This window comes from Eupeodes corollae, chromosome 3 (assembly GCF_945859685.1).
Source record: "Eupeodes corollae chromosome 3, idEupCoro1.1, whole genome shotgun sequence".
Classification (NCBI taxonomy): domain Eukaryota; kingdom Metazoa; phylum Arthropoda; class Insecta; order Diptera; family Syrphidae; genus Eupeodes; species Eupeodes corollae.
Window position 1 is genome coordinate 60,020,062 of NC_079149.1, and position 21,597 is coordinate 60,041,658.

Consider the following 21,597-nt stretch of genomic DNA (forward strand, 5'->3'; position numbering starts at 1 on the left):
TCTGTACATGCGATCTTAACGATCTAAAATAATCGTAAGGGACTCAAAATGGTTTATTTGAGCTTAGTAGAAAGCCTCAAAATTCATTTAGTACCACAATGGGCCCTTAAACTTTCCTAAGTGTGTCATATTCCATCACGGCCAGTCACTTTAACCTAACCTAAGGTATGATCACACATTCGGACGAAAGAGCGCACCAAACAGTGACTTTTTGTGGATGTAATGGCTTCTCGTCAATTACTTGAAAACTCACAAAATGACAATTTTGTTCATTAAAATACGAACCGAATGAGAAATGTGCTTCGTAGCTGCAAAAAATGTTGTTCGAAAATCACTGTTCACCGTCTGTTTGACGTTGTGAATAGTTAGCTGGCTTCAGTTGCTGGCTTCAGCTGGAAGAATACTATTTGGGCCAGCGGATTTGTGAAAGTCGAGGTCGTTAAGTACTCTAGCCATTGAACACAGTGTCATAAGAAAGCAGTTTCGGAAGGATGATGTCTGTGTTACGCACATTTTTTACAAATGATCACGCATTTTTACTATTTTTGGAACAATGTAGTGTTTTTTTCCATAATTTCTAGTCATGCTAAAATTTAAGGCGTCGAATTTAAAACATTTTTTAATTTTTTTTACTTAAGATCATGGTGACGGTCATTAACCTTCAACACGCCAAACTTACTCTATTAATTTCTCATAGAATTTAAAATTTTTAATTTATTGAAAGTACGTTCTCTAAAAATATGTACTCTCATTGCTTTACCAATTGTTATTTATGAAACGGAAAGCAATTTTAAAACTTTGTAGAGTTCTGACTTTTAATATCGAAGAATTCTATACTTTCATTACTTACAAAAGATTTCTATTCGAGTATTGTTTCTTTTCGAATAAAGAAGAAGAAAAAAACAAACATTTCTTCTGAAAGAAAAAGTAAAGTCATACTGAGTGTTGGTCCAATTAACATGATCTCAATTTTTGATATCGTGTCTATTAATATTTTCCCTGAAAATATAAGCAGTAGCATGATGTAGAGCTAGATCTAAGCCCCTTTCTTAATGAATTTGTTTGCGTGTTAAGAAGATTACTTTCGATCAAAGCATAATGTATAAATGCTTCTACAGCAGTGCTAACTTTTCAACATATTTTAATTATAAAATGCATGCGGTGTATATACGCATATTGCGCTGGAATATTGTTAGCAAATATAGAAATTAAAGTATGAATTGTCTTATGAAAAATGTGATGTGAGAAAATGTGCATTTGAAATGAGATTTTAGATTTTTTTTGCCCTTACTCATGCTCTTTTTCGTGTGGTTTAAAAATGATTTGTTTGGTATGCACAAACACAGAAACCATTAATTAATTTAACCAACTAAACTTTATATTTCTTAGAATATTTTCAATTTAATAATTTAACTGAAAGAAGCTAAAAAATAAGTATTTTATTTATATAATGAACCAAGTTTTTACTTTTATAAAGTTAAACACGATTATTGAGTACGGGATCGAAATATTTTCATTCAAAAAGTAAAAACACTTCACGGTTTCTCTGATTTTAAACACGCTTTGTTTGCCGCTCAACAATTAATTCGATTCGAAAATCAGAATATTATTCTCTGTAGGTCTTTTTATATTTAATTTACAAAGTTTTTCTTCAAAAGTATTGAATGAATCAATTCGCTAATCTAACATTTAATTTGTTGGCATATCAATGTCCTTAGAATCTTAACAATTATCCTTATAATTATATATACATAGGTAGGTACTTAATTCAAAAAAACTTAAAAAAAAACCTCGAATATTTTATAGAGCAAACACTGTTCTTCGGACCGAATAAACTTTTTAGAAAAATCTAAAGAGTATTTTGTGTACAAAAATGTCTAGTAAAAATTGTTAAACATCTATTTTCGACTTGAAAATCTTAAAAATAAAGTGTACGAATGGATAACAATGGAAATTTCCAAAGCCTCTGTTTAAAGTAGTGCTTATATTTTTTAAGTCAAAATTTAGCTATAAAATAAGTTTATTTAAAAAAAAAATTCCATTTAATCAATACAAAAACCTTGAATTATTGAATCTTATTTCGAAAATCCAAAGAACAACGGTTATTTTTACAATTATTTGAATGTTTACAAAATTTTTCAATTGGATCTTAAACTTATTTTTGGCATGCAGTTTTGCAATGCTTATATATAAACGTTTGGAGTTCGTTAAAAAATCTTGACCAATTTTCGCGAGATCGAATTTTGAGTAATAATATTAAAATTTATTTCTTTCTAAATCTTAAAAAAAAATTTTTGATCATCAATATTATTAAAACAGTATAAGAGTTTGTCCAGAAGAAATATCGGTTCTATGGGAAGTACCCTTCTCGAGCAATACAAACACATTTTGTTTGTATTAAAAGAAGCGAAGGTAAAAAAAAAATTATAGAAAATCTTTTTTTATGTACTGTTAGTTTTAGTCTTAAAAAATATTGAAAAAATACCTAACGTGAATCTGTTCAAAACCTTGTTTTCCAAGTTTGACCTCAATCAGCCTAATGGTTTAGGCTGGAGGGGCGACAACAGACAGAAAGGAATCGGGGTACCCACTTTTTTCGACTTCATCATAATGTCATGATTGATTTTCATCTCGAGTTTGAAAGTTTTAACGAATGGAATACTTGTCATAAAGTTCCTATATTATTTCGCACGAAAAATGTTGTTAACATTTTGTTTACAAAAATTCACTTGAGAGATTTAAAAAAAAATAAGATCATATATGAACTAAAATGGTTGGACACCTCAAATACTTTGGCAGAAAATAGCTAAATCTTAAATCATTAGTTTTTAATGTTCTTATCAACAAAATTCGCATTAGCATCCGACACTCGTTTTTTTCTGTTTAAATCGATTGCTTTTTACCACCAAGCTTAAGAAATAAAACATTTCATGTCTATAGCCAAAAGCTCATAAACATTTTTTAGACTTTCAGTTTGTTGTCAACATCTACTTATGAATGTTTTAAAAACTTTTAGTGTATTCCCAGTTTATACACTTTTTGTAAACATTTTTATAATACTCAACTTCACTTATAGCTCAAAACTCCTATGCTTGTTCAATGTTCATACAGTGACAAAAAAAGATGCCCTCAAGTCGAATTTTGTTGATCTATATCCTTTGTCAGAAATCGCATGCCTGAGGATTCACGAAATATTTAAAAAACTTTACTCTTAAGAAACTCAAGATGACAACAACAACAACAACTAAGAAAAAAATCTCCCAAAACTAAGTTTTCAACAACTTCCGCAATTATCTTGCCCTCACAACAAATCCAAGTCCAAATTATAAACTTTTCCATCCACTGGAACCACAAAATGCAGCACTTAGGAAACAAAAGTGCCATACAGCACACACAAAACAAAATGTCGTTGACCTGTTTAAAGAGTTAAACATTCGAAATTTCTCAAACGAAGGCAACTTGGAGTTGTATACACGAGCGACAAAACAACAAAAAAAAATTATACAAAATTCCAAAAAAGATGCTATCCGAAATTCCCTTGCAAATCAGGATGACTCCTTCCATCATCATGCCAATATATGTTTGTAGGTAGACGAGAAAGCTGAACGACAGCTAACAAAGTCCAAAGGATTTAGAAAATACAGAAAAATAGTACGTCTATTTGTGTGTAGATAGGTAAAGCGATATACAACACGCGTATAGTATATAGGGTATACGTATAAAAAGCAAATGATAAACGAAGCAGAATTTTTCATTGCAAAAGGAAAAAAGTTGCTATCTTTGTCCTATTGGAAGTTGTTTTTTTTGTTTCTCCTTTGGAACATTTTTGCTGCTCCTTGTTCAGATTTGGAATCTTATCCATTTCTTACTTCCTGCAAAAGAAAATTTTCATTTTCTTGAGAAAACTTTTAATGTACAGTGGGGTATATATTCTAAGAATGGAACTAAACTAAACATACGAAATGTTAAGCTTAAGTTTTAAACTATCTATAATCAATAAAATTCATAGTTGGTTTTAAAGTAGAACTTAAGTTGTTGGTTTTTGAATAAGTAAAGTACAAATTCAAATTTTTTTAAAGGATTTTCACACAAAAGGTTTCATTATGAATAGCACCTATTTTTTGACATTTGAAAAGTAAAAATTCAAAATCACATTTAAAGTTTTTAAATTTACTAAACAAATTGTGAAATATTTGGAATATACCAGTTAGCAAAACAAAAGGATATTTGTTTCGTCTCAGGAGGCAACTAAAAGAGCTGAGAATATTTCGAATGTATCCATTAGTTTTAATGAAAACCAAGGTTTGTTAAATCTCCGTTGATCTACGTAATTAGGCATTACACAAACGACTTTACACCGTATCTTAAATAAAGACATATGTAAGCCTTATTATCGTCAAGCTTCCAAAACAAAGAGATCTAACAATGTGCGAAAACTGGAGAGGAATTTGCGTTCTACCTGCCAATGCCAAAATAATAGCAAAAGTCATACTGGAACGCATCAGAGAACACCTTAAGGCCACACTCGATGCCGAACAAGCAGGATTCCACGCTGGATCCTCCTGTATTGATCATATCAACACCCTGCGGATCATTATTGAACAGTGCGTTAAATATCGATCACCACTACACTGTTCATCGACTTCGAGAAGGCCTTTGATAGCATTAACATCAGGGCGTTATCTGGTTAGCTTATCGGAGGAGAGTCATCCCAGAAAAACTAATTGCTATTAATTAAGCAACATATGATGGATCCAAGTGTCTCGTTCTGCACGATGGTAGGCTGTGAGATGATTAGATGATTTTGAAATCCGAAATTTTGATTTTTACAAGGCTGTATTCTGTGTTATATTGTTTTTGTTGGTGATAAGCGATGTACTGCGCTCAGCTCTGTCAGGAAGCCGAGGGATCCAATGGACTTTGACATCCTATTCAAAGCACTTGGATTACACGGATGATGTTTGCTAGCTCTCTCATATGATCATGGATCTCCATCAAAATGATAACAATTGTGGAGAGAGAAGCAGAAGTTGTGGGGCTGAAAATTAATTCCGACAAAACAAAAATGATCAGCCTCGGAACCCGACCATCCTCTCAAATAAATATTTTCTCGCAACTCGTGGAAAAAATGGAGAGCTTTCAAAACCTTGGAAGTATCGTTTCATCGAAGGCGGAACCAAACAAGACGTCATGTGCCGCATCGGCAAAGCAAAAGCAGCGATCGGTATGCTGTCAAAAATTTAAAGGAATAACTCTATCAGCTAAGAACAGAGCTACGGCTGTTTCGCACAAATGTAGAATCTGTGCTTCTTTATGGGTGCAGCACTTGGAAGGTTACTTCAGCCATAACAAGAAAGCTGCAAACATTCATGAAATGATGTCTTCGTAACATCCTAAGGATTTTCTGGCCAAACAGCATATCAAATGAGGTCCTTCATAGAAGGTCAGGAACCTAAAGAATCTATATTACGAAGACGTAATGACAATGGATTGGACATACACTTCGAAAAGGTAACGCTCACACGAGAAGGAAGAAGAGGACGCAGGACAGTTGGAGGAAGCTAAAACACATCTCCGGAAACCATACACGATGGCGCGCAATAGAGGCCCTATATCCCTTAAGGGGTTAACAACGAACTTAATCTGAGGAATTAAGTAAGTAAGTAAGTCTTAAGACTCTAAAAATACAGCGATTATGTCCTTGCAATGCATCAAAATGATCCGCATTTCAATCAAAAATTGGTCATAAGACCCATTATCACCTCGGAGACTACGTTTTGGAGTACAATTGTGGAATTAGAAAGGCTATCCATCCTCATCGTATCAATGTTTGCCGTTTGGTGCGGTTTTTGACCTAGCTATAGCGGCGTGTATTGACCGTAATTGTACGAAAATGAGAAGGCTTTAACAACTGTTACGGTGAATAGATGTTTATGACCGAAATTGTAAGATATTGACTTCCCTTTAAAAAATACTAATATCAAAATTAAACCTCTTATTGGAAAACGTTGCACTTGAAAACTAAGAATATCAGTGTAGGGGCTTGTGTTTGCATTTAATGATATTTGTTACTTTTTTAAGTATTTCAATTTCATTTCCATTCCTCAGTTTTCTAATTTTTGTATACTTTCTTTTGACGAAGTACTAAAAGTACTTGAATTAAAATAGAATCAAAGCAGAATCGCAACATGGAATGCAAACGGTCTCTTACAGCATGTATCAGAACTAAACATCTTTTTAGACATAGAGCATATAGACATTTGTTTGGTGTCCGAAACCCACCTCGCTATTGAACAAAATCTTGATAATAAATTACCAAACTATACATGTTATCACGCTCCGCACCCAGCTGACAAAGCTAGGGGAGGATCAGCAATACTTATAAAAAAGTGCTTAACACACTTTGAAGAACCAAAGTTTACTAAAGAAAACATGCAAGTAACAACAATTAGTATTGGTATAAAAAAGAAAGAATTCAAAATAGCAGCTATATACTGCCCTCCGAGGCGCTCTCCAACTGAAGAAGACTATGCAGAACTCCTACATTTGTTAGGACATAACTTCCTTGTTGGTGGCGACTTCAATGCTAAACACACCCAATGGGGATCTAGGCTCATAACAACAAAAGGTAAACGGCTATACCAAGCAGGCCGAAAATACAACTGCGAATTTTATTCTTCTGGTTCGCCAACATATTGGCCATCTGATACTAACAAAATACCAGACCTTATAGACTTTTTCGTAGTTAAAGGTATTAAACGAAATCATATAAGTGTCGAAGGTAATTATGATTTATCATCAGATCATACTCCAGTAATTTTATCACTGAGCGAAACAGAAATAATAGAAAAAAGTAATCCCAAGCTCGTGAATAACAGAACAAACTGGAACGAATTCAGAGACAAACTTGAAAATTTTATAAACCTAAGATCCCCTATGCAAACAATTGAACAAATTGATCATGAAGTAGAACAATTTATTGCTGATGTGCAGCAGGCTGCAGAAGAAAGTACTCCAACTATTTCGAATGCGAGAGAAAAAGAAATAAAATATCCTATCGAAATAAAGGAGTTGATATTGGAAAAAAGAAGAGCTAGAAGAAAATGGCAATCCACGAGATTCCCAGATGATAAGGTAGTTTTTAACCGTCTTAACAACGAATTAAAAAAGAGAATCTGTGAGTTTAAAAATGATTCACTAAGTAGATTCCTGAAAAGTCTGACGACGGATGCTTCTACAGAATACTCCTTATGGAAAGCAACTAAGCGCCTAAAAAGACCTCAGACACAAAACCCGCCGATAAAATCTCAAGATGGTAAATGGATCGGAAACCCGAAACAAAAGGCTGATCTCATTGCTGAACATCTCGCGAATGTTTTCAAGCCATTCCCAGCAAGCACAGCTACAGATCCCTTACAGTTTGTTGACAGAAACGACGAATGTGAAATACCTTTTGTCACGCTCAAAGAAGTAAGAAGCATGTGTCAACATAAGCTGTCAAACCAAAAATCACCAGGGTACGATCTTATAACTGCTCAGGTTCTGAAAGAAATGCCTCTTATAGCCTTCAAGAAACTCCAATTTATAATAAACGCATGCCTTAAACTAAGATATGTGCCACATCATTGGAAAATTGCGGAAGTCATTGTTATACCTAAACAAGGTAAGCCACCAACAGAAGTTACATCTTACAGACCAATATCGCTTATACCAATCATGGCAAAAGTTTTTGAAAAACTGCTACTTAAAAGGCTTAACAAAATAATTGAAGAAAGAAGACTAATTCCGAGCCATCAGTTTGGATTAAGAAATAAACATTCTACGATAGACCAAGTGCATCGAATTACGGATGTTGTGGAAAAGGCACTTGAAGAAAAACAAGTATGCTCGTCTGTATTCTTAGATGTTGCTCAAGCTTTTGACAAGGTTTGGCACTTGGGACTTGAGTACAAACTGCATAGGGACTTCCCCAGGCAGTACTACGAAATACTGAAATCCTACATTACGAACCGACTCTTTAGAGTACGGTACGACCAAAATTACTCGGAACTTAAGAAAATTGAAGCCGGTGTACCACAAGGAAGTGTCCTAGGACCAACCCTGTATCTGTTATATACAAGGGATATTCCAGTGGACATCAACGCTATCATGGCCACCTTTGCTGATGATACTGCAATATTGGTGCCAGATAAATCCGTTACGAAGGCTACACAAAAATTGCAAAATGCAGTCGATAAAGTTAGTGATTGGACGCACAAATGGCGTATCAAATTAAACGAAACAAAATCGACGCATATAAACTTTACAAACAAAAACATAAACAATGTTCCAATTTTTATAAACAGTACAGAAGTACCTTACTCCAATACCGCCAAATACCTTGGAATGAATTTGGATGCAAAGCTTAAATGGAAAGAACACATCAAAAAGAAAAGAGAAGAACTAAACTTGAAGTACAGAAAAATGTACTGGTTAATAGGAAAGAACTCTGACCTATCTATCCAGAACAAACTAATGTTATATAAGCAAGTATTGAAACCCGTTTGGACATATGGCATCCAACTATGGGGCTGTACAAAGAAAACAAATGCTGAACCCATCCAAAAATTCCAAAGCAAGGTCCTTCGTGGAATAATAAATGCCCCTTGGTATATAAGAAATAGCGATCTACATCGTGACCTTCAAATTGAAATGGTTACAGAAGTGGTTAAGAAACACGCTGTATCACACAATAAGCGGCTGCAAAGTCATACTAACTCTGAAATGGAGACCGTATTAAATGTACGAGACAATGTTCGGAGATTAAGAAGAACCAAGCCTCATGAGCTGATGGGCTAAAAGCTACGGGAAAGTGTTATAAACTTAAACTTCCCCCAATGCGATTTAAATATTGAAATAAAAATCATTTGTCGATCTTTCATAGATTGGTCCTGATTCACCGGTGGTTTTAGTGCGGTAAGAGTCCCACACTACTCGGTACCGATTCTTACCGAGTGTCTTTTGAAGATTTCCATCGGATATAAAAAAAAAAAAAAAAAAAAAAAAAAGCAGAAAAGCGAAGTTGAAAGCGCTTGGATTAAATTATAGAACAAGTTTAAGAGTCAGTATTGGTACTTATTAATTTTAAGTACAAGTTGAAAACATTAAGAATTAAGTACCAATGAATATACGTTAAGTTTTCGACGTTTCATATTTTTATACAATCAAAATTTTCTGACCAAGCTCATGTACACTTTGGTCTACTGTAATCTTTTCTTTTTTTCCTGTTTCAAAAAACTTTTAGCATGATTTATTTGCGTCTGTCAAAATACAAGCGATGTACATAATAAAAAATGTAAATGCCATCTAATATATTTACATTTCTTTTTATTTTGTTCTTGAAGTGTTGTCACTTTAAATTTTGTATTCTATAATAATAAAATTATACAAATATCATATTCATGAAATGAAATAAGATTCCTTAATTTCTGACATTAATTGGTAATTCAAATTTTAACGGCTTGTTTTTCTTGAAATGGTCGGTGTAGGAGGGAGATTTAGGATTGTTTTTTTTTTTTGATTTGCATATAATTTTCATTGGATATTATTATTGGGTGTTTTCTTTTTGATAGGTTATTAAATTTAATACTTAATAAAAGACAATTTCTCTTTTTAGGTATACTTTAGGAGTATTTTACTCCTCATTATTATGACAACCGATAAAGTTGATGGTATTTTTTTTAAATTCAAATAAGCAGAGGGGAATTGAACTTTAAATCGGAAGCTGTATGGGTCATAAGAAGACGGTATACAACCACACTTAAACACCTAAGGAAAGACATTATACATATATAGTATATACATATATATTTTAAAAGGGACATCACTTCCTGACAAATATAGTCATTGATACAACTTTTTCGCATTACCTTTAAGTTATTTTCTTAAACCGATATCAATTTCTAGATTCAACAACAATTCAAGTTCTAAAAGGGACAAATAATATAATAGTTAACTTGATAATATTGAACCCTTGAGCTATAGAAAATACTGTCACATCCTCTCACAAAAAGTATAAAAGAAAATTTCTTATAAGATGTTATCTATAAACACAAGCAATTTCTATAAACATTTTCTTGACTTGAATTTGTATGTTTTTGACAAAACTTCGTATTTTCAAAGCAACATCAACAACAAACAAAAAGAAAACTAAAACATAATAAAAGTTATATAAATAAATAGCACTTTCCTAAAGGATAACTTACAATAAGAAAGGATAGATTGGATAATGGATATATGTACTTTTCGTGTATACATACATAAACACGCACTAAGATGTTTTGTATGGTATATGAGAGTATCCTTCAGTAAATATATAAGGCTTAAAGGTCACCATGATCCTTTTTGATAATACAAATCTAATGTTTGCTAACTTCATGATATCGAAAATTGAACAAGATTTTTGGTAAACTTAAGCATGTACTATGTACAAAACTGTTCCAACACACAACATCATACATTTTATTTATAAAATGTTTAGAATTGATTTGGATTTATTTTGTACAGTTTTTTGAATTTTTCGTAAGAGGAATCCAACAGAGTATTGTTGGTTCCTATAAAAATTAGAATTAATTCAGAGACATATTAAAAACTTGATATAACAGCTACGAGGGTGAAATTAATATAAAAGGCAAACTTGAAAATTTAGCTTTTTGTCAAGGCAATTCAAAATAAAAGAGACTAAGATAAGAACAACACTGCTAACTTTCCATTATTGCCATCTGCCGATTTTGCTTAAACTTTAACAAAATTTCAATAATAATATTTTGTGAGAAATAAACAAATTTTAAATTAATATCTTTCTTTTCATTCTATTTTTATCAGTTTGATGTTGTTAATTTCCCAAATGAAGTTATTGTTATGGGTACGATTTGTCAAATTGAAAATTTTGACATTTCTTGACGTTTCAAGATCCCTAGAGTGGAAATAAAAGAATTTTAGAAAGATGTCTGTGCGTGCGTGTGTACGTTCTTCCGTACGTTCGCGACGACGTTTTCTTCGTTGTCCATAGCTCAAGAACCAGAAGAGATATCGACTTCAAATGAATTTTGTTATACAGATAAAAATGCAGAAAGGGCTCGTAAGAAAATTACTATGGTGGTAGCAGTTTAAAAAAAAGGTGCAAATTTTGATTAACCCTAAATTAAATTTTATATAATATATTGTTATGTGATACCAAACCAGTATACTTTTGGGAAAAATCAAACTTATTATAAAAAAAAAACGGAAAACAAACATTTTTCACCTTGAAAATCTTAGGAATACAAAATGATTTCTTCTCCAAAACAATTGTGATACGAAAAATAACGTTTTCAACATCTGATGCAATTTTGAGAAAAATCGAATTGGCATTTTTTTTATAGAAAACAAAAACCTAATAAAAACATTACTCAAAGTTGGCGAAAATTTAATTTCGACCCAAATATCTTTTCAAAAATTTGAGATTATGGCTTTCAACTTTTTTTAACTTATAAGAAATATTGTTTTCAACATTCTGCCAAATCTTGAGAAAAATCGAATTAACAGTTATCTTATAAAAAATCAAAACTTAAAAGAAAATTTAACAAAAGTTGGTAAAAATTAATTTTTGACTCAAATATCTTTTCAAAAATTTTAGATTTTGGCTTGCAACTTATTTATCTTATAAAAAATATGTTTTCAACATTCTGAAAATTTTTGAGAAAAATCAAATTGACAGTTTTTTTCACAAAAATTAAAAACATAACCAAAAAATGTATAAAAGTTCGTAAAAATCGATTTTCGACTCAAATATCTTTTCAAAATTTTGAGGTATTTGATTTAAGCTTATTTTATCTTTTAAAAAATACTGTTGTCAACATTCACTAAAATTTTGAGAAAAATCTAATTGACAGTTTTTGTACAAAAAAAACTTGAAAGAAAATATTAACAATTTCTTAAAGGTAGATCCAATACGACTAACTTAATTGAATTAATATCCAAAGTTTTCTCAGCCCTTGAGAATGGCAAAGAAGTTGATGTTGTATACACTGAATACAGCAAAGCCTTTGATAAAATATCCCATAAGATAATTTATCTCAAACTAAGAGCCCTATGCATTCCATCTATATTTATAAACTTTATAAGCTCCTATCTTGGGAATAGAACTTATAGAGTCCTTTTCCATAACTCCAAGAAGGTAGTCACCTTGGCCCCTTCTCTTCGTATTATCTGTTAACGATGTCTGTCTTAAATTAAAAAAACTCAGATATCATAATGTTTGCGGATGATAAGACAATTTTTAAGATTATCTCTACTCCTTCTGATTCCTTACTTTTACAAAATGATCTTAATATCTTTTTTGTTTGGTGCATGGATAATTTCCTAGAGTTAAATGTAGGTAAATGTAAACAAATAACCTTTTCGCGCAAACAAATCCCATCCCATAGAGTCGTAGTCGATTCTAGTAGAGATCTTATAATTATGTGTGACAAACACCTGAATTTCCATTCAGATTTTGACCAAATTATTAATAAAGCTTATAGATCTCTCGGTTTTTTTAAGAGATGGTCAAAAGAATTTTCCAACTCCTATGTAACTAAAGCGCTTTCCATATCCCTAGTCTGTCCTCATCTTGAATATGCATGCCAAGTATGGTCTCCCTTTTATGAAAACCATTCACTCAGAATTGAAAATGTTCAAAGACGTTTCGTTCGATTTGCCTTACGTGGCCTCCCCTGGGATGATACATCCAACTTGCCTCCTTATGCCGATCGACTAAAACTGATAGGTTTGCAGCCCTTATATATTAGACGCAAAAACGCTGATATATTATTTGCTCACCAATTGTAAGTGGGCAATATAGATAACCCGGCACTCCTGAGTGATATTCATCTTAGCACCAACCCGCGAAATCTGCGATCTGTCTCCCTTTTCTATATCCCTCATCACCGCACTAATTACGAGCACTTTGAAAGAATGTCCAGAATTCTTCGTCGCTGCAACGCTGCTATGCTAGTCTTCGACTTTAATATTTCCAAATCCCATCTGAAAGATACCCTTTACTTTTTCCGTTTTGAGTCCGAATTCCACGTCCCTTTTAATTTTAAGTGTAACAAAATCAAAATTGTTAGTTCTTGTACATTAAAAAGATTTTATGTGGGCCTTAGGGCCCACATGAATTAATGTTGAAAACTGATAACAAGAACTTACAAAAAAAAATGTTAAGCTAGTGTTAAGTTAAGTTATAGCTTGTATTAAGCTGAATAAATAACAAAAGTAGGTAAACATTGATTTTTGACTCAAATATTTTTTCAAAAATTGGAGATTATAGCTTTCATTTAATTTTTACTTATAAGAAATATTGTTCAACATTTTGAAAATTTTTAAGAAAAATCAAATTGACACTTTTTTTACAAAAAATAAAATGGTAAAAATCGATTTTCGACTCAAATATCTGTTCAACACTTTGAGATATTGGCTTTAAACTAATTACATCTTTGAAAAAATATTGTTAATAATATTCATTAAAATTTTGAGAAAAATCTAATTGACAGTTTTTTTTTACAAAAAATAAAAACCTAAAAAAAAGCAATACTAAAATTTGGTAAAAATTTAATTTTGACTTTTCAAAAATTAAAAATATTATCTTCAAACTTTTTTTTCACAGAAAATATAATTTTCGATATTCAGTAGTCTTTTCATAAGAATCCAACCGTCCGTTTTTTCATAAGAAATTAAAATCTACAAAAAATAGTACGTAAATTTGGTAAAAATTGATGTTAGGTTTTTAAAATCTCTCAAATTAATTTAATTCATCCAATTTTTAAAAATTTAAGAAATGCTAATTAAATTGGTTTCGACTAAAAATCTCGTTAGTTAAAATAGGTTTTGAAATCAAACAATTTCACTATATGCTAAATGTTGTTGGTAATTTTAAAATTTTTAAGAATAATTCAATTGACTACTTTTTTTTAACCCAATACAAAAACCAACAAACTTTTAAGCAAGACAAATTGACAGACGGGATTTTAAGTTATTAGTGTGGGTCACATCCCAGCCTCTTTTTTTAAATTCTTAACATTGTTATAGCCCTAAAAATAAAATGTTTGACTTGTCTTAATTTTTTAGAAAACAACAACTTATATTTTTGTGTACCAAATAATAATACCTTCACAATTGAACATTTTGTTTCCAAAAAAATAAAAACTACTATTGAAATCGTAAATAACTTTTTTAGTGCATAGTTTTGAAAATTCTTATTCGATGACACCGATAAAAAGTTAACAATTTGGGTCGCTTTCTAGCTTCTTATTCTTTTGTTACACCACAAGTGTCACTTTTCTTAAGACATAACCACACTAGTTTTTTTTCTTTGTTAATCGGTCGATAAAGCTCACAACTTAGAAAACACAAATTCAGCATTCAATTATGGAAAAAGTCCAATTAAAAAGTAAAAATTGAAAAGTAATTGATTGAGTGTACATCTCAGTGATGTCAAAATATTTGCATAACACATTTTTAATATGTACAAAGAACTCTTTTCTTGCATAGAAATATGACATGTCTTTATATTTCCGATTACTGTATATTTTTGCTGGGACCTAGAAGACACAATACTAGTAGTGTAGACCATTCTGTTGCATTATTATTTTTTTTGAATTTGGCATCATAAAATCAACTGTTATTAAATAGAGAATCAAAAAATCCAGTAGCTTAGAACCAACATCGTTTTAACAAGTTCAATACTTAATTTTATTTTTATTTTTTGATTTCTCGTTAAAGAAATGCCTATAAATGCTGATATCCTTTTTATATTACCTTCAACTATTGATTTGACAAAAGGCAATGCTTTTGACTTTTACATATAAAACAAAAAATGGAGTAACATTTGAAGAAGTTTCCATAAAAAAAGTGTGTATACGCCTAGGGAACCAATAGGAATATACTCACTTAAATACATACTATGGTTGTATTTTAACAAACATTTGAATAAGTATTTTTTTTTAAATTTCAATTTATTTTATATCTCAACTGTGATTTAAAAAATGTATGCATGTTAAACAAAACTACTCAGACTATAAGTTTGTCAAATATGAACAAGGCAAACAGGCACACAATTTCCTACTGCCTTCTGATTTTGAATAAGCGTCAGATTGAAAATTCAATTATACGTGTACTATGCCACCCAACGAGAAAGATGATTTTGAAATGGATTTTAAATTTCCACTCGTTTTTGTATCCTTTGACTTCTTATGACAAGATCGTGCTAATAAATTTCAAAAAACCATCATGTGTCATCGTTGTCATCAGCCATCGGAGATGATGGAGGTGGTAGGATTAACTTTTTTTTTTGTTGGAAGTTTCTTAGTGAAAAGCGTCCTATTAAATCCATTTTTCATCGTTATTGTATTCTCTCACTAAGAAGTTGATTTTAATTGAATATAAAATGAATGAGATTATAACTTCTTTGTTTTTCTTCTTATAGAAACCAACCGAGTGACGACGAGAACAAGAACGTCAACAAGCAAGGAAACGGAAAGCCAGGAAGTTTTAGTGAATTTTTCAATCTTACCCGGTTATAAAAAAATCCATCAAAATTTTCACACTAAGAATGGACACGAACTCAGTGAGTCCACTGCCACCGCCTGAAGCGCCATTAGCTATGATGGAAAATGAAAAAACACCACCTGGGAGTCCCTCGGCCAATGATATGCCACCACCTCCTGATGAAAAGTAAGTACTCCATATGCTACAGATCTTTGTCTTGTCTATATTTGATTGAGTGAACTTTGAGTACACAGAAGGTACATTTTACTAAGTTCATATTATATGGCTACAGCTCCAGTGTTTAATATTCCACATCAGTTATGTTATGATAAAGTAAGCTTCAATGATGTGTATCTACTGTCTAAATATAAGGAAACTTTCAGAGATGGTTTTGCTTTTGTTTAAGTTTTCCTCAAGGAAGTTAGATTTTGGATGGGCTTGGGTTGGTTAAGTTTGGGTTAGGTTGAGGTGGATTTTCGAAGAATATAAATCTACATTTAAATGAATTACGAATCAACTTGAACATGTATCATAGAGGTCGTTGTTCTATTGTTTCCACAATTGAAGTGGAATGACATGTGAAATGGAAGGAAACATGATGCATTTTGAGAAGGAAGTGAATCGGAAGAAGAACACTCTTCCTGTCGATCACGTTTTTGTTCTATGTCCTACGAAGAATTGTCTGTACTTTTGTACATGAGGCAATGTGTTGTATTTCAAAATGTTCTGTACTTGGAAGCTTAACGGGAAAACGTGTAACATTAAGGATGACTACACATACTTCAAATAAATAAAGTTTCACATCTGCATGCAAAGACAAAGGTGGATGTATTTTTTTAAAGAACATCAACATTTCTTAGCTTAAGTTTTTAGTTTTCAAAATTAAATTAAAGTTATTTTATTTTGCATTTTTATAATTTTATAATTTAGTTTGGCGCAATATTATGAATTGGCTTTTATTATTATTTATTTTTAGCCTGGACGATTCGATTTCAACAAAAAGGATAGTAAAAAGAAAAGGGTATGTATGATAAAAATTGATCAAAATTAATATTCAAAGGTATTTTTTTAATAGTTACGTGTCATGTAGGTTTAAAGAAACTAAACGCTTTTTAAAAGAAGAATAAATTAAACAAAAACAAAAACTCTGAACTTATTATTATGTAAATGATTTTAGTTTTGCTTTTAACAACGTTTTGATTTTGATTTAATTTCATAATTAGGTTTTTAAGTTTTGTCGTGAATTGTGTACTTAGTCTACTTATAGTTCTATTGTTGTATGAAATATTCTTTTAATATGTATAAAACTTTAATTTTATTATTGGAATAATGAAATGTCAATATCAATAAGTTTTAAACATTTTCATAGTATTTCGTTTATTCATAAGAACAAAGTTAATTGTATGGTTATAATTTAGAATTTAAAGGATGAATTAGGACATAAATATTAATTTGTGAGCACAGGGATCTTCTCAGATACTTTGTTAATTTTGAAACAAGTCAATTTTGAAATGGTATTAACATTTTAAGTTATATTTTAAATGATGATGAATAGCCTATGGTGTGAGCAGTAGCATGCGTCCTTGAGGGTTGAGTTTCGGGAATGGGTCCTCTGTTGTGCTGCGGGCTGGGGTATGTAAAAGTTGCCGAAGCTTTCATTGTTCTAGAGTCCGTTATGGGCAGCACATTTGGATATCCGTGGTCTGGTTTTAAATTAGCATGAGATTTGGGATGGATTACAATTTTCTTTAACATGAAAATGCTAGGGAGGTGGAGGTAGTCATCGATTGGGATATTGCCAACAGCTTCGTAAATTCGCATATTTCTTTCATGGCGGACGGAATTTGTTTTCGTATTGATTTAAATGCAAGCTCGGAGAACCTTAAGTTCAAAGACTTGAATCCTCTTTGTGTAGGTGGGACTTATTGTTCTTATAGGTGATCAAAAACTTTGAATTAGAATCAAGAGCTTCGTATGGGTTTGCAGGCCGACTATTTTGGGTAAATGGGGGCGTATGAGTAAAAGGGCTCCATTTGCGTTTTGAGGGGTTAATTTTGCGTGTTGGTGAATTCGTACTCTCAGAAATATGGATTCTAAGATATTTCACACTTTGTTTGGGTCCTACTTCTCTATTGTCAGGGATAAGAGTTTGCATTTTGTTGCGTAACCATTTTTTAAGGCTGTTCTGAGACACCTTATTTCTTTTTTGGAGGGGTTGATCTTAATTATCCATTGGAGGTAATACACCCAGAGTCTAGAAATGTGTTCTTTTCTTCTACGGAAAGCTATTTTAGGGCTTCAAGAGGTTACTGAATCGTCATCAAATAGTAGTGTCATTGTTTTTGGTTTATCGAAACTGTAGAGATTGAATAAGTTAGGTCCAAAGATCGATCCTTGAGCAACTTTTGCTAGGATAGTTTTAAGAGTTAAGTCGATGTTTCCTACCGTAAAGCTTACGATTTGAAATGAAACTGTACATAATGCGGACAAGGTGGAAAGGAAACTGACTTTCTTTCGAAGTTGAATCAAATGCTTTGTTGATATCAAGCAAGCAGGTTGTTGTCATTTTGTCTTTGATAAGACCAAAACATGAAGCTTCTGCAATGCGTTTAATGTGGAATGTTTGGCTTTGAAGCCGGACTAGTTATACTGCGCTAGACATACAGTGAACGAAGTTTCCTAAGGATGAACATTTCCTTCCAACCAAAAAAAAAAAGTTCCTTGAACATATGAGAATCAAAAAGAACAAACTAAATTTTATATTGTTTTTTGACCAAAAAATCAATTAAATCCCCTATTTTCAGAAAACGGGAATATTAAAAAAGCCAGCTATGTACCTATAAATTTTATATAATCTACCTACCTTAAGTAGACTGTACCCAAAAGTCTATGCCTTTACTAGTACATATCTACATATATTCTAAATGGTGACGCTAATGATGATAAATTATGCCTTTATTTGTATTTTGTGCGACTTAGAGAAAGAAAGAACAATTTTGTTCCTAAATCATTTAACTCAAAGGAATTTGTTCCTCTCTCAAAACAAAAAAAAATAATAGCCTCACTTATTCACTCATCCAACTAACGCTCCATATATGAACGTTTAAAATATTATAAACTTACTCCAGAACATCACATTCACTTCCTTGACCTGGTTCTACATACCTTTCCATAATGCCTCTAAACGCTGGCATTTTTATATGTAGCTAAACATAAATGACGAGCCATATTGTCTTGTACTCATATGTCTTAAAGAACGAACAAACGCTTATGTTTTTCAATTTCATAAATTCCCCTAAGCTACCCTGAACTAAAAAACAAAAATAAAAAGAAACAAAAACAAAAAATATCTTCGTCAAAGTATAGCCCCAATGGCCGTTTGCGGTACGGACGTACAATGGTGGTGACGTTGGCGGGCAAAGGCGGTACCGGAGGAGCTTAGGGTACTTTATCATTCAATCAACAAAGATTACCCCCAAAACATTCTACACCCTCAAAGAGCTCATCTAGTTTGTCTTTCTTGTTTCTTGAGAGAAAGATTGCGTTCCACATGCGAATAAATATCTGCCAGGCGGGGGTAAAGGAGGATGGTTGTTTGTAGTTCTTTTTTCGACTTATAGTGAACAAATACATTTTTTTTGGGATTCAGAGACGTACAAGTGCTTATATATTATTTATTACATCATGTATTTTGAAGTTAAGAAATAAATATTTCGTTTTTCCTTTCAAGCTCAGCATCAGCAGTACAAAGTTGCAATAAGTGAATTTGACGATCTATAAAATAAATAAAGTTCCTTCTCTATCCCCCCCACACCCACATCCAGTGTCGATGCCTGTTAGGAATACCAAACGTTTTATGTGCGCGAACTGCGAACTCTTGGCAACCCCCAAATGCAAAATATGATTTTGTCAAGATGATTTTATTCATTTGCTTTCCCAGCTAGACACTTTTCTTGTCATTGTTTTTGTTGTTGTTGGCACAAATATTTGCATAAACGGGATGCAAATATTTTTTGTTTGTGTTTTTCTCTATTAGAAAATTTAAGTGTTTATAAAGAGATGTACAGTGATGTGGAGATATATTTGACATTAAAAATGTATTTCTTTAAATCATTCTTTTTCTCGTGCATATAATGGGGATAGAGATGACCGTGTTCATAGCTATGATTGTAACTTTTAGGAAACCTTAAAATAGAAGCCTTTTTAGAATGCAAAATAAATAATAATAATAAATAAAGAAAAATATTTGAATTTTAAATTTTACATAGATATTAAAATGAAGATGAAAATCTTTCAATTGAGGAAGCCACACAATTTCACAGAGTTGACAAATCTATAAATCATTTGTACTTGTCTGAAGAAATGTTGCAATTGTCAAATAAAATTCATGTATTTAGACTTGGACGATATGTGCTTCTAACAAATTACGATCCAAAATCAAGTAATGGGCCTTATATCTAAATTAAGCTAACCAACTCCTTCAATATTGCATCTTATAGTTTAACTCTTATTGACTGTTTTCAAATCTTTCACGCTCTCAAAATCAGATATTATGGTAGAAGCAACGTAAAAGGTCAAAATGAATAGCTTCAAAACAGTCCAATGTGAATACCGTTAGGGAGTTGAATTTGAACACCGTACAAGATTTGGCAATTGATTTTAAACTACAAAAGTGACAAAATAATAACCTTCACACAAGGATAGGATTATGTGTATGTACATCGAATCAAGTTGAATAAATAAATAAATTAAGAGGCCCAACGGACTGTTGAGAACTAGACTTACAACTCTCAACCATTTCTGTGTGGGGACCTACAATTTTAAACCGAATCCGAATGGCTAATTTGAGGAAGCTTTTTTATGACAAGAATTACTCTTGGATGATTTGTCAATTTATCACAAAAAACTTAAGAAATTATAAAAAAACTTAAGAAGGCACAGGCAGGTATCGAACCCAAGATCTCTAGCATGACAGTGCAACGCAACGCACTAAACATTATGCCACGGGTACTATTGAGCAGTTTATAATAACCCTTAAGCAAAACAGTGTCTTAATGTTACACTAGAATTGATTTGGGAATTGATAAAAAATTGTTTGTCAGATAAACTTTGCACAGCATTATTTATGTTCCCATACAGAAAAGCCGCGAACAGCAAGGGATGAGTGCGTGTATTTCCATACACATTATTTTATAAAGTTACTTTATAAAACTCTCGTTTAATTCAGCGGTTACTTTGGTTGCGAAAAAAAAGAATTTCGTTGCATTTATAAAGCAAACAACGACATCCGAGACGAAAACCAACTGTGACTGCTTTGCGTTTGCGGTAAGAGCCACATAAAGGATATTAATAATTTATTTTTATTTTTTTATACATCTAATAAATGAAATAAAGTCATTGTGCATAATTTGTTTGTTTGTAATGTATAATGCATAAAATAAACGAATCAACGTAAGTTAAAAAATTGCATTATGAATCAAGGATTATAATTGAAAGCAAATGTTTGTATTTTCATGATGTTTCAAACAACAAAGCTTTTGTGTAAATATTAAACAAATTTGACTATAGAATTTATGTTTGGTTCAGGTAAAATCTTGGTAAAAATTACGGTCAAATTGAACAGCTAAATACCTGACACTTTTCAAAATAGTAAAGTTTCTGATGCAATGAATAAAATAATCGCTTAAGCAGAGACTCAAACATTTTCTCCATTTCCTTTGTTTCCGTTCAAAAATGATATAAAACTTCGGCAGTACAGTGAAGTAAGGATATTCCTTCTTTCCCTGTTTTAGCAATGTCTAAGAATTCAAAATCAGTGTAATTTTAATTTAATTAATAATTGCTGCTTTTTTGAAGTCCTTACAACGACAAATAAGTAATCAGTTTGGGTTGCATCCCGTCCTCTTTCTTACATTAATCGTTCAAGAGGTTCCATATACGCAATGAGAGGGGGGAGGGTTCAGACAATTAATAAAAAAAAGATTTGTTGAGCACCGCTTAAAACTGTTCATTACTATTCTGTAAAAGAGGGTGACAAAATTTAAATAACAT

General features: G+C 31.9%; 1 protein-coding gene across 2 annotated transcripts in view; it reads left to right on the forward strand.

Moving 5' to 3' along the window:
* Window positions 1-21,597, forward strand: part of LOC129949652 (uncharacterized) — a 180,856-nt gene that overhangs the window by 22,278 nt on the left and 136,981 nt on the right. For both annotated transcript variants that reach the window (XM_056061236.1, XM_056061235.1), the window contains exons 2-3: window positions 15,485-15,732; window positions 16,523-16,567. In XM_056061236.1, the coding sequence (XP_055917211.1) occupies window positions 15,611-15,732; window positions 16,523-16,567 (167 nt within the window). In that variant the 5' untranslated portion in view covers window positions 15,485-15,610. The remainder of the gene's footprint in view (window positions 1-15,484; window positions 15,733-16,522; window positions 16,568-21,597) is intronic.